The sequence below is a fragment of the Crotalus tigris genome, unplaced genomic scaffold (assembly GCF_016545835.1).
Source record: "Crotalus tigris isolate CLP2741 ecotype Arizona unplaced genomic scaffold, ASM1654583v1 scf7180000019264.1261149, whole genome shotgun sequence".
In the NCBI taxonomy this organism is placed as follows: domain Eukaryota; kingdom Metazoa; phylum Chordata; class Lepidosauria; order Squamata; family Viperidae; genus Crotalus; species Crotalus tigris.
The window spans coordinates 722,805-737,531 of NW_024097461.1; the positions used below are offsets into that span (position 1 = coordinate 722,805).

Consider the following 14,727-nt stretch of genomic DNA (forward strand, 5'->3'; position numbering starts at 1 on the left):
ATACATTTGCTCTTTCAATAGGTTCTAACGTCCTCAAGGTAACTCATGCCATGGCACTGTTTATTTTTGTAGCTTGTAAAATTTGCACATTGCTGATAGCAAAATAGTACACACAATTGTATATTTTTGTCTTGTGTGCCTTATTTTATATATTTTGTAGCTTTCTTCTGCTGGTTTATTTAATAAGTTTTATTTAGTCTGGATCGCTGGCCTGTGATAAAGTATTTGAGAAACATTACCCATTTTGTCCCTTTCTAAAGCATGAGAAGAAGACAAGCTATTCATCTCTGCCTTTTCATAAGATATCTTCTCCTATTCTCTTTTTTTAAAGTCTGTCATATACTGTCCCAAAGGTGCTTTTTCAAGAGGCAATTGGACTCTGTTTCTACTTCTCACTCAAGAAGCTATCATTATTACTTGTTTTATATAATCTTCATGTTCGCTTTATTTCCATTTCCCCCATATTTTATTAGAGGAAAGTACCGTGATTTTGTTGGGCTATGAATGGAAAGAAAGAACAAGAAATTCATTATTCTGCTGCTATACTCTAGTTATGCGTCTTCCCTTTTTTTTTGCTCTCTGGTTAGAAGTAATTTTGCAGGCAGTAGGACTTAGAGAGAATAGAAGTGTTTTCGGCTTTCACTCTATTTTCTAGCTATTTCTGAGTAGACATGAATGAAAGAGAGGAGGAAGAAGTAGGGCAGGTAATTAAGAAACCTTACAAAGAGATTTCAGACTTTATTTTTTTCGGAGAAAGACTGCAAGAAAGGGGAAGAAAGAATAGTTACTTAACTTCTGTTTTACTTGTTGTATCAAATCACTATAGCAAATGTACTTAGGAGTAAATTATGAAGATGTATATGTCATAAATGTTCTGTTGAAGGGCTGGATCGTTCTACTTGGAAGAAAAATGTGGAGAGAAAAAATGCTGGGAAGTCTATCTATGGAGTGAAACTATTTTTATTTTATTTATTTATTAAATTTATATGCTGCCCATCTTACTATACAAAGTGACTCTGGGAATTTCCACTTTGGCCATAATAACCAAAGATGCCATCATTAATTAAGTTTTGAAAATACTGGAATACCAAAGCAGAAAGAATAGCAAGACTGCAGGCTGGTAAATGTGTTGTATAGAATGCAAGTGAGCCAGATGTTAAAATTGTTTTATGATTGACTTCAGAACTACAAACATGGGACTTAAAAAAATAAAAATTAAGAAGAATATTTGACAACACTGTCCTTTCTCGGAAAGGACTTTGCCTAAAGGGGAGAAGAAGGTTCAGCTATAGCTAGAGAGGAGAAACATTTAAAATTTTAAACCAGGTTATAGTTGTATGTAATCAGTCACAAGTAGGTGCTGTTAAGAAAAGATGCTTATTGGGCAAATTGTTTAATGTAATTTTACAAGCAAGACCCACAAACCAGATAAAATGGTGAGAATTCCTTAGGTGAAATGAGAAGCATAGCCTCAGAATATGGGCAAAAAGCATGTATTTTTAACATTAAACAACTTATCTATAATTAGAACAGATTCTTAGATTTGAAAAGGTCAAATTAAAAGTATTCTTTATCCTATGCATTATTTTATTCACTACTCTATATATAGTGAAATGTCGTCTTTTAGAAAGTACATTTTGAGGATTTACATTTATGCAAATGAGTGTAACTTATTTGTATAGTTATGTATAACATCACAGTGCACACTTTTTCCTAATTTAGTATGAAATATCTTCCAATACTCTTAGTACAATAAAATGAGTATCTTTTTGAACTTCTATTTTACAAAATCCCATTGACTAAAATGATCAAAGATTATATAATAGATTTTAAAACTCATCTCCATTTATTAATAATTTCTATAGCACTTTTCCTGGTCAAAGTGCTGTTCTAAAATTATGTGTTCATTACACTTCAAAAGAAATTTTTTAGGACCCTTTTCTGTGATAATTTATTATTCTTCATTTATAGAGAAGCAAAGAGTTGCCCAATTAATAGTAATTTCTGTCCCTCTATCACTCTGATACTAAAGATACCAGAAACAATGCTTTTAGAACAAATTACCATGTGAGTACTAAATTGATCCTATAACATAGCTGGATATACAAAGATACAGGAGATTCAAAATGGATAGAGATCAAGGCTCAGGCTATATAGTATTTTTGAATTGAGGATCTTAAAAAGAGATTTGGCTTAGGAGTTATATTTGCAGAATTCAGTCAAAGATTTGTAAGATCATTCATGTAACAAAAGTAATAAAATACGTTTTACTACATAATAGTGACATCTTGAAATTAATCCTTATGTGTAACTGTGTAGATAAAATATAAATGCAAGTCACAATATTCAAATTATATCAAATGTGGAAGTGGAAATAATTTTTTAAGTATCTTTGCAAATCAAAGAAATCATGATGGTAAGAATCTTGAAATCCTGGCAAGGATCTTGGATTTTAGTTGAATTTTTATCATTAAAGATAGTGAGACATATTTGGATGGTACTAAAACATAAATTAAAATTCTTGTCTCATGGAAAATTAACTTCTAGAACAATTTTTATTTAAGGATGGCAGTAATACTATAATATACATTTAAAAATATGGAGTTAATTTCTTAAATCAGTTTATAAATAATTCTATAGATATGATATCTGATAGATTTCAAAAAGAGTGTGACAATGGCAGCCTTGGGAACACCTATTGTTTTGAGTATCTTAGATGAGAATTTTAGAGGCTAAACTAATAATTCACTTTTAATAATAACCGAAGTAAAATACAAAGATAAATACAGATAATTTACAGAACTCTGGAATAAGTAATTTGAGCTCTAAATCAGCGGTCTTTAAACTTGGCAACTGCTGACTGAGGAATTCTGGGAGTTGAAGTCCACAAGTCTTAAAGTTGCCAAGTTTGGAGACTCCTGTCCTAAACAATAGTAAATGCAATTAATTATTATCATTTAAATAAACTTACAAGGTTGTCTCTCTGAAGGATTTATCAATTTCATTCCCATGAGGTCATTGAATTCTTTCCCATTAATTCCACCGAAAATATAGAGCTATTAATGCAAACATGTCAGAATCCTAATTAAATAGTTCATTTAAAATGCATTGAAAGACAATGAACAGAAATCACATTTAGGGAAATATTTATATCACAGCGTTTCCTTTTAAAAAATATTTTGGAGATTCCTTTCCTAATATACATTTCTTAGAGATTGTATAGCTACACAGCAAACTGTGCAGTTTCCACCTTTTAAAATCAGAAATGGGAGGGAGGGAGGGAGGATCCATGGCCTGAAATGAATGTGGGCAGGCCAATTTTGCAGTCATTGGTCAAATATTTTTGTTTGGGTGTTCCATTCAAGATGGTCACCTAATAGACATTCAGACATTGGTGGAGATTACAGTCTCACTTTGGAGAATTCTGAGAGCAGCTAATGTTCCATTTTTTGGGGGGGGGCTCCAAAGCAAATTTTGGCCTATATATTTTCATTTTCAACAAATTTTAGTGAACACAATGGGGCTTTATTTAAAACTTCCTTTCTTATGCTAAGATACAAGGAAACTGAGAAGTTCACTTAAAGAGCCTCTGTGAAATATTTTATTTTTAATTGCTAAATTGACTTTATGCTAGAAAATCTGAATAGATCAGGTCTGCACTGGTTTATATATTTCAAAATATCCAGACTGCCCTTAAGTTTGGTTTACAAAAGTCCAAAATCCAATATCAACACGTAATCTAAAAATAAGTTGTCACAATTTTTCTAATTAGTAAACATTAAACAACAGTAAGAATAAAAATCAGTTAAAAGTGTTTATTACACAGATCAAAACTGCTAAACTATTAAGATATTTAGGAGAGTAAGTCTTTGTTAGGGGATCTCACCAGGGGAGGACCTTCTGGAGTGGAGAAAGTTAAGGAAGGACATGGGATGTGCTCTTTGGGTTCATGTTGAAAAGGTCCTAATCACCCCTATTGTCTTTATAAGCTTAATATATTTGCTGTGCATATTAGTATATTTAATAATATATTTGTTGTGATTTATTGGCTTAGGAGCCCTGGTGGCCCAGTGGTTAGAATGCAGTATTGCAGGCTAACTCTGCTCACAGCCTGGAGTTTGATCCCAATAGGAAGGTGTGTGTGTCAAGGTTGACTCAACCTTCCATCCTTCCAAGATCAGTAAAATGAGGACCCAGATTGTTGGGGGCAATATATTGACATTTTTAAACTGCCCAGAGAGTGCTATAAAGCAATACAGGGCAGTAAATAAGCCTAAATGCTATTGCTATTATGCTTAGTACTCTTTTAAACTAAGGAGACACAATACTTTCCCAACCAGTTTTTTTTTTTCCTAAAAGCCATTTTGTGTAAGAATGCTAAGGATTTTAAATTCAACAATGCATGGGAAGCACAAATCAAAGTAGACTATGGGAGATATTGGACTGGGACAAAGTTCAAACAGATCAAGGATAGCAGCTTCTCACTTTAAAATTATTTTTACTTACTTGATTATGGAGAATAAATGCAACATGATTCCATCTGCAAGCTGGAGGGATCCCTATATAAAGTGGCTTCTTCCACTTCATCCGAGCTATATAACATATCATAAATATTTTAAATGCTAATAATAATAATGCAACTTCATTGGCAAGATTGAAAAAAGATTTTGCAGCAGATTACATAGTTATGGTCAATATTCTAAATGTGAAAAATGACTGAATATGCAAGGCTTTTTATATAATAGCAAGATATATTACCGAAAGAATAATTTAAAAAAGCTCTGAAAGAACTATATTAAAAATACTAATCTAATTATTCCACTGACTACAAGAACAAAGGCAAATAAAAAATACACCCTTTTAAAGAAATTGTTTTGTATGTTTTATAGAAGCTTGTTAATTAATTCAAAGTTACTAAAAGCAGCCCACTATCTCAAATCAAAGATATACTGCAACAATATTGGAGTCTGAGAGATTAACATGAAACAAGAAGGAAAATAAAAAACAGTCAAGAACAGATAATGCAAGTAAATGACCTCGATTCTGTCACACTAGATCAGTACAATGAATCTGAAATCAATGCATGTTATCTTTCTGTTGTCACATTTCTTTCAAAATGCTATATCTAAGCTTATGAACAGGAATCACTAAGTGGCATCTAACTATGACTGTGCACTCTACTTAAAGTTGTTTTTCTGATGTATTTAATCCAAACCTAATTGAGCTTGAAGATGGGTTGCCAGGTGCACAGCTATCACAGTATAGGGCAGGGGTGTCCAGCCTTGACAACTTTAAGACTTGTGCACTTCAACTCCCAGAATTCACCAGCATGATTGGTTAGAGAATTCTGGGAGTTAAAGTCCATAAGTCTTAAAGTTGCCAAAGTTGGACATCCCTGGTGAAGGTTTATTCCATGGATTCATGATTCCCATTGCCTGTACATGATTTTTCCCCCCTTTATTTTGTGAACATCCTCTAGTCTAGTCTATATCAACCATGCTCACAATTCAGACTAGATTGGAGTCAGACCTTCTCAATTGGCATTTTGCTTTTATTTTAAGTCCTTATTGTGCTGCTTTCATTGTTTCCTTTTTTTAAAAAAAATATTTTTATTAAAGGTTTTGAACAGAACAGTAAAAGATGGCACAAACTAAAAAAGGAAAAAAGAGAAGAAATGCAAGAAAGAAAGAAAGAAAAAGAAAAGAAAAATATATAACACCCTTTCCCTCCACAAGAAAGTGACTCCCAACCCCTTTCATGATAAGTATAAAAAAATTCCATCATCTCTTCATCTCCTCTTTGCTAACAAATATATAATTCTTCATCCCACAATCCATCTCTTAGAAATATAAATCAAATATGTAATGTCCTCTTCAATCTAGTTATCAACAGACTTCTAGAATTTTAAGATAAGTTAATACATATGAAATTCAACGATGTCAAAAACAATTTTTCTTTCTCACAACATACTTTTATTCTATAAAAATAGATTCAGAGTCTTAATATTCAAAATCGAAAACACCTTTTGAAGTTTTCTGAGTTTTTAAAACTTTCTGTAGCCAATAACCTGTCTTGCTTTCTGCTGTTTAACTAAAATTCTTAACTTAACTAAAATATAATATGGATTATAAAAATAAATGTTAATATTGTTATACTGAGGAATGAAGGCATTTGTGTAATATTTCCAGCCATATCACTTTGCAGGTTTGTAACTTCTTTGCATCAGTTAACAGACAATTTCCAAAAAACAGCAAGGAAAGCAGACGAACTTTAAAAGGCTCAGTTTGTGACTGGAGGAATTATGGCAAATTCCCCTTCCCCCATCCCAAAACTGCTGTCTTGCAGTTTCTTCATGAGGAAAAGGAACAGCTGCAAGAAGAAACAATTTGGGTGATCTTGCTTCACTCTCGTTTATCCAGAGAAGATAGTAAGGGCTGATCTACTCATTAGCTCCCTTGTTAATGCTGAAAACATCAGCTCTGCTTTTCTGTGGAATTATCTTCAATATACTTTCATTGCCCACTTTCATTGTTTTCTTATAAATCAGTGGAACGAGTTGCCTCTAGAAATTATGGGTGCTCCAACATTGGAGATTTTAAGAAGAGATTGGATAACCATTTGTCTGAATTGGTACAGAGTTACGTGCTTGAGCAAGGGGTTGGACTACAAAACCTCCAAGGTCCCTTCCAACTCAAGTTATTCTGTTATTCTATTATAAATTAGCTGACCAGCTAGGTGAAAATGCCACCACACATCTATAAGTCCTGAAAGTTTATTACCTATTTTAAATTTGATATTAATTTTCATAATTTCCAAACAGTTTATTTAAAGCTGTAAAGTTATTCCCTAGGACATTTCCAAAAGGATATTAATAGCTTTCTATTACGGTATCCCAAACTACAAATTGGACAAAGGCAATACAGTCTGTAAATATTTCTTGCTGTCTTTATTATGTCTTTACTATAGGTAATTGATTTAGAACAGGGGTTCCCAACCCCCAATCTGTGGACCAGCACTGGTCCACGGCATGCCAGAGACTGGTCCACACAAACAAGTAGAGCCCCATCCGTGGGATGCAGGCAGTACGCGAAACCATGTCCTCTGCAGTCTGAGGAAAAACCTCTTTCCATGGAACTGGTCTCTGGTGCCCAAAAGTTTGGGGGCCTATGATTTAGAAGCAAAAATAATCAATAATACATGTGTATTGTTTTGCTGAATAATGAAGAATGAGTAGTTGCTAACATTTTTTAACATGAAACATCAAAAGCAAAATAACATTCCCCTGAATTTAAGGGAACAATATCATATTTATTTTGCAGACTGTTTTTTGACTTATGTTTGCTACATTAAAAAAGTGTGAGCAAAATATAGAACACTCAGAGAGAAAATTTTAGTATAAAGGATAACCATTCAGAACTGATGAGCGGAAATTAACATTTGATATTACCTTAAAGTTTAGAAGATTTTTATTCAAAAATATATTTCAAAATAACAACTTCTCAAAACAAATTTCAAACAAAATATTCATCCTTTCCCATTTATTCCTCTCCCCTACTCACCTAAACTTAATTTCATAATATCATTCTTTGAAATCATTTTGCCATCTTTGAACTCAAAAGTTCCTCCAAACAGATAAATGTCCTAAAAGGGAGAACAATGGCAGATATTACCATACTAATTTATTTTGCTCTCAATGTTTTGTTCTTCGTTGATATTCTTCTTAAGCGAGTCCATCATAATAATGATTTTTTTAAAGATTTGTCCATTAATTGATCATCAATAGGACATTGTAATATGGCAAACATCTCTAAAATAAAACTCTTTTCAATCTTGAAAATGTTCAGAAGAAATCCCAGCATTATGAGGTTATTATCTGTCCATTTTGCTTCGCAAAGGAGTTATCTCCTAATAGGTGTTCCTATGCTAATATAAAGGAGTGATTTTTCTAAATTACATACACATTGCTCAAGGGATACCAAGATTGCTTCCAGTTGTTGATGTCTGGAAGTCTGCTGTAAGCCTTTGTATTGCCCTGCACACCTTACTGAAGCTCTGGGGATACACATGGACTATTATTGCTGGTTGCCTTGGAAATGGCCAATGTCTGCTAATTAGCAATCTGTTTAAAACAAGCTGGATTGGAATGCAGCCAATTCCCCTGCCTATTTCTCCACCTCACATTTCAAAGGACTCCAAATGATAGGTGTGATCTGCTAAACCACAGAGGCTTCATTTAACTCTCAATAACAGGGTTGAATAACATATTGTACAACTCTAAGCAAACTCTTAGTGTATAGGATAGAATGGGAGGCAGAAAGAATAAGGATAAGAAACAACTGTATTCTGCTATTGAAGTCTTCCCATCATTCCCTAAGTGTCATTTCAAGCTAAGGGAATTTCTAGAAGGATGACCAAGCCATAAGGGCAGAACTGGATCCCTGCCAGCTTCCTGACCCTAATACTCAGAAGGGAATATTCAACCAGATACCAGGTGATTATATTCTTTCTACTTCTGCCTGTCAAATAAAAGCTCAGGGTTCCCCACCTTGTGGAGCAAGCAAGATCTTGCAATTTTTCTGTTGGTATTCTCTCAGTTTCTGAGAATGCTACAAAAAGAGCTCAGTGGAGGATTTCTGAAATGGATCTGTCAGTGATATGTTGGTGGAAAGCATCACTGACACAATGGATGTCAGTGATAGATGATGGATAAAATGCAAACAGATTTTGTCCTTTTTTCCCAGTATTTCTGTCAACCCCTTCAAGGCAGGCAGATTCGGCAAATAACTTGGATATCTGCAAAAGATGTTGTAGATTGCTTCTCTCCTTGGTTAGCTTCCATCCGTTGCTTCTTGTCCCGCCTTCAGGCACTTTGGAAAATAGCTTGACTCCCTCTTCTTTGTGGCAGCCCCTGAGATATTGGAACACTGCTATCATGTCCCCCCCTCGTCCTTCTCTTTGTTAAACTAGACCATACCCAATTCCAGCAACCGTTCCTTATATGTTTTAGCCTCCAGTCCCCTAATAAATCAGATTAACAGAAACAAGTAGCAATGTTCTTTTTTTTGCAACCTAAAGATGAGGGAAGAAGAAAGGGAGGGAGGGAGGGAGGAGGAAGGCCTTTGCAGTTCTCTGGGCAAGGGGTAGGAAACAAAAAAAAAAAAAAAAAAGGAAACATATTTCACCCAACCCAGGACAAAAGGATTGCCCATGGTAGTGACCAGCAGCTGGGGAGGGGGTGGAGGGAGCATGGAAGTCACTACAGCCAATCAGTGGCTGCTATTAGAATAGACCAAAGCACTGGAGAACATCCATTCTGAAGCACTGAAGATGGCTCAGGTTGGAGAACAGCAGTTCTGAATCACAGCTGGAAAACATAGTTGTGGGGGTGCAACTGCAATGACAGGGAGTGAAAGGAGAAGGATGTCATCCATTCCTGCACTCAGCACTGGCAATGGGCCAAGCAGAAAGTGCATATGTGCCCTAAATCTTTGCAGTCAAGGTTTTCTGCTCTCAAATACAATGGAAGTAAAAGCACCTTAATTTGTAATAGGAGAGTAAAATGTTCAGTTGTTTACCTTATCACTGTGTGCTGTAAATGTATGATGTGATCTTCCGAAAGGCTTTTCTCCCTTTACTTCACACTTTTGCCACATTAAAGATACTTGGGGGAGAGGATAGAAAATAACACAAACATCTTTCATTTGCTTTTGTTCTGTAATATCTGAAAATAGCACCATTCCAGTCCTTTGACATTTACATCCATTTTTTTTCTTATAAAAGCATATTAATTCACCAGGCTGCCCAAAGACTGGATTCTTTGATGTGATTCCACTTCCCCCCCTTCACAATACTTATGCTGCACTATCTTTAACTTTAAACCTATATTGCTTGCAGTGTTAGAGTATGGGTGAGGATTTGTGGAAAATTGCAAGAGAAGCAGCAAACAGCCTCAAACATTATTAGGGGAGCCTATCTGCATAACCACATTTGGACAAATTTAGACAAGAGTCATAGTATCTCTCATATATGTAGTGCAATATTTAAAAACTCAAGCACTGCCAAAACAGAATTTCAAAATGCTGGTGAAGATTTCATATCTGTCTTAAGAGTTAAGTTCTATGGAAGCATATTCCTAAATTCCTGGATATGGCCAGTGAAGCAGTTTAGGGTCAGGAGGCTTAAGCACGAAGGCCTTGAACCAGAGAATATACCCTACACAACATAGCAACATGCAGTCAGTCATAGTTTGCCAGTTTTTTGTTAGAATCTCAGCAACCAATGGCATCTGTGGGGATTGATGGGGTGAGATGAAAAAGTCAAGATGGTAGTTGTGTCAGTGCAATTAAATTTCGATCCTTTCTGTAGCTGTGACAACATTGTACACACATAAGAAGGTGCAGGCCTTATCTGCCATCTTCACTTTTTTGTCATCCTTGCAGGCTCCACAGCTAGTAAGTTTTGTTGAATGAAGGCAAATATATGTGTCTCAGGATAATGTTGCAGAATCCAATCTGGGTTGGTCACTAGGACCAGAGATTTAGTCTTCTGAGTTTTTGGATTCATGCTGGAGCCCATCCTTGGGGAACTTCTCTATATTCTGGCAGAGAGAAGTTCCCTGATGATGGGCTCCAGCACAATTAAAAGCTTGGAGGACTAAACCTCTGATTCTAGTGACCAATCCAGACTGGATCCTGCAGTAAGCTTTGTGTTAGATAGAGTTCTTATTTTGTGAAACACTTATAAAGCCAACACTGATCCAAATGGGGGTCAAAGACACCAGCTGTGTGGAAAGCGTTCCCCCTCTGTTTTACAACAAGAATCATCCACATAGATTGGAAAACAAACAGGGAGCAATCCAGCTCTAGGCAGCAAACTAAACTAGGATAGGCAGGCATCAAGTGTCACCAGACACTGCTTTTGGTATCTTCTAACCTATCATGTTTTCCTGAAAATAAGACCTAGCTTGATTTTTACACGTGCACTTAATATAAGCCCTACCCTCCAAATAAGCCCTAGCTTTGGGGTGAGGCACATGCGTAAAAATCAAGTGAGGGCGGGAGTGGGGATGGTGGAACTGCCCCTCATGCCTCACACCCACTTACCTTAGGACCACTGCAGGCAGGCCTCCCACGCCCCGATGCCTGAGTTCTTCTGCAACCACTTGCAGCCTCACACCATGTGGCGCATTGCACTTGTGGCAGGAAGCCGCATGGGTCATTTTGCTGATTGTGCTTCTGCTGCCATTCATGGCACAGAGCCATGTGGCTCATTGTGCCAATCGCACCGCTGATGCTGCTCGCAGGAGGCTGCAAGGCTTGTTGCACCAATTGTGCCGCTGCCACTGCAGTGCGATTGGTACGATGACCTATGCGGTCTCTTGCTGTGAGTGGCATACAGCTGCAAGCGGCCACAGAAGAACTTGGGCAATGGTGCAACAGGTGTCGGGGCATGGGAGGGCTGGCTGTGGCGGCCCTAAGGTAAGCGAGTAAGACATCCCCAGAAAATAAGATCTGGGGCCTCTTTTAGAGGCAAAATAATATAAGACTGAGTCTTATTTTCGGGAAACACGGTATGTGATTTTAAGAAAATATTTGTCTAATAACAATATTAAATTAAAAGCTAGAATGCTGTAAAGAAAATCATTTGCCTCTAGCATTATGCTGACTGCAGGAATACCTTTGGATCCTACAAATCTATCAAATTGTAGAGAACTTTATTTGACTGATGATGCCTAACCTGATGGTCATTTTGTAAACACACCTAGCACATGCTCTCAAAATCCTAGATATGTCCCAGCCACACAAAACTGCCTGCTCTGTACTATGCTGTGATTACATAGTTAGTTGAATTTAAATTACACCAAAATCAGTGAAACTTAAATTCCATGGATCATTTTTTACATTTTGTTGTGTATCCTCTTTTGATATTGTTGTACTCCATTTGCCAAAGAATTCAGAATAATGTATTTTCCTGAATACCATATTTATCTGAAAAGAAGGATGATCCATCCTCATCCCGTAGGGAAGATTGGTTGCTAAGAAATCAGGTCTTTGTCAGCTAAATGAATTGTCGGGTTGCCAAATTATTTATTTATAAGGCATCCCACATTAAAATGAGTGTAAACGGCATCCCATCTGTAGTAAATTCCGATGAGGTCAATGATTTTCCCTCCCACATTAATATGCGTGGGGTAATTCTGTGCTGGGGGATAGATCTATTTAGCTCAATTTACTCCATGTACATTTTGTAGAGACAGGAGAATAAATCACAGGACACTGAGCTGTTTTCCCCTTCCTTGTACAACAAATGGACAGATCTTTTCTCCTGAAAGGAAATATATGCATTCTATAATAATACCATATTCTCAGCAAATGAAAGATGACTGCCACATTTACAGATAAGTGGGAAGCCCTTGTCTTCCGTTTTGGTAAATATAGTAGGTAACCATCTGAACTCCTAGTAGCAGAATTTGGGGGGGGGGGCTCTGAAACTGCTAAAAAGATATCCATAAATGATCCAGGATTGTCATATTTATTTTCATCTCTTCATTGAATCATTACTTTGCTAACTTACAACTGCAGTTCGTAAATCGAACAAAATGATTATATATAATCAAAAGTACCTGTGTCCAGTGCATACACATCAGTATAATATTCATCTTCATTGGAACGACCGCCAAACATATAGATGATTTCTCCAATGGCAGCAAAAGCGTGGCCTGACCTAAAAAAGTGCAATGCCGTTTGAATTAAATGCTTATTTTCCAATTCAGAAAGAAAGGTTTCTCAAAGTAAATAATGCCAATGAGAATGTGCTAAAACACTGAAAATAATGATTGGGCTCACTTAAGTTATATAATTTCTACCATGTTTTTTTTTTTAAAAAGGAAATTTCTGAAGCTACAAGTCTGAAGCTATTCTTTTTGGCTATAAAAGATAATGTTTTCTTCAAATCAAGCTTACTCATGGTCACTTCACAGATAAACCCATATAGATTTCTGGTCTTTTTCTGATATGTTTGTCAACCTTCCAATCTAGCTTATTGTTCTGGAATTTCTTGGTGAATTCCCATCCACGTTTTATCTTGTAGGCAATTGTGGGAAGAGATTTCCCTAATTTTGGAATATGCTGAATCTATCTATTAGGCCATACTACCAGCCTAATCTGGAAACTCCTCAGATGTGTGAATTTAAATTCCCAGAATGCTCAGAATGTCATGTTGCTGTGAATTTGGGAGGTAGACATACACACATCTGTAATGGGATCACATTGAAAAAGTTGCAACCAACTTGTCCCTCTGAAAATCTACAGTAGATCTCCGTGAAAGAAATGAAATTAACTTCAATACTGCAAATAAAACTGGTTGAAAAAAGGGCACTTACTATTCACAGGTTCTAATCATTCTGACTGAAAGATACAATCATTTAAATATGAGCCAGCAGTGTGCTGCAGCTGCCAAAAAGGCCAACACAGTGATGGGCTGCATTAACAGAGGGATAGAATCAAGATCACGTGAAGTATTAATACCACTTTACAATGCCTTGGTAAGGCCACACTTGGAATACTGCATCCAGTTTTGGTCACCACGATGTAAAAAAGATGTTGAGACTCTAGAACAGTGATTCTCAACCTGTGGGTCACGACCCCATTTGGGGTCGAACGACCGTTTCACGGGGGTCGCCAAAGTCCTGGAGTTTTTCCTCATAGAATCCTTATGAAACGCAGTCCGGATTTTTTTTTTTGTTTTTTTCCCCTTTTTCATGAGCTGTGCTACTCCCTCTTATTCTATTGGCTTTTGAAAGCCAATAGAATAGACTCTATTCAAGAGAGTCTATTCTATTGGCGTTCAAAAGCCAATAGATTCTGTTGGCTTTCGAACGTCAATAGAATAGATTCTCTTGAGTAGAGTATAATTCTGTTGGCTTTCAAAAGCCAATAGGAATTGTCCAGGCTGTCTCTGCCCTGCTGAGTCCGCCAAAAGTCCCAGTCGGCAAACGGTGCTGCAAGTTGTCTGCAGCTAAGGCGAGCTTTCTGGAAGTTTCCACCCCTCCCTGCTGAGCAACTACTAAATGTAAGTAAAAGAGGGCCAGGGCTGGGAGGGCCACCCAGGGGCGCCTGTGCCCGCCTGCTGCCATACTGAATGGGCGGCGGCCAAGGTAAGGCTAGCAGGGCAGCGACGGGCGCAGGGATGGTAGCTGGCGCGTGTGGGGCCCGGCGGGTGGCTTACCTCCCTTGGGCTGGGCCAGCTGGTGGCCCAGCCGATGGTCGGCCTGCGCCGTCGCTGCCGCTTGCCATGGCTGCCCAGGAGCGCCTGGGCCTGCCTGCCGCATGCGCGGCACTCCCGGGCCGAGGCGGTTGCTAGGCGACGGCCCACATGCGCCCTTGCCCTGCCCGGCGTGTACTCCAGCCACAGGAGAGGAGGTGGAGCGTGCACGCCAGAGAGAGAAAAATAAAAAGTGAAAGAGAATGAGAGCGAGCAAACCCCGCCCCTCCTCCTGCCCCCGCCTGCAGGGAAATACAGGTCATCCTCGACTTACGACCACATGGTCGAGTGTTGCGGCATTAGGAAGGTTGAGAACCACTGCTCTAGTAAGAGTACAGAGAAGAGCAACAAAGATGATTAGGGGGCTGGAGGCATATAAGGAAAGGCTGCTGGAATTGGGTATGTCTAGTTTAATGAAGAGAAGGACGAGGGGGGACATGATAGCAGTATTCCAATATCTCAGGG

At 37.5% G+C, this 14,727-nt stretch overlaps 2 protein-coding genes across 7 annotated transcripts in view; one reads left to right on the plus strand and one right to left on the minus strand.

Moving 5' to 3' along the window:
- The window catches only part of MFSD14B (major facilitator superfamily domain containing 14B), a 157,819-nt gene that overhangs the window by 60,897 nt on the left and 82,195 nt on the right, over positions 1-14,727 (plus strand). The window lies entirely within an intron of this gene.
- Positions 1-14,727, minus strand: part of LOC120316147 (tip elongation aberrant protein 1-like) — a 75,367-nt gene that overhangs the window by 16,142 nt on the left and 44,498 nt on the right. For all 5 annotated transcript variants that reach the window (XM_039361407.1, XM_039361405.1, XM_039361403.1 and 2 more), the window contains 5 exons: positions 12,623-12,723; positions 9,576-9,661; positions 7,560-7,641; positions 4,507-4,592; positions 2,972-3,056 (listed from right to left, as the gene is read on the minus strand). In XM_039361407.1, the coding sequence (XP_039217341.1) occupies positions 2,972-3,056; positions 4,507-4,592; positions 7,560-7,641; positions 9,576-9,661; positions 12,623-12,723 (440 nt within the window). The remainder of the gene's footprint in view (positions 1-2,971; positions 3,057-4,506; positions 4,593-7,559; positions 7,642-9,575; positions 9,662-12,622; positions 12,724-14,727) is intronic.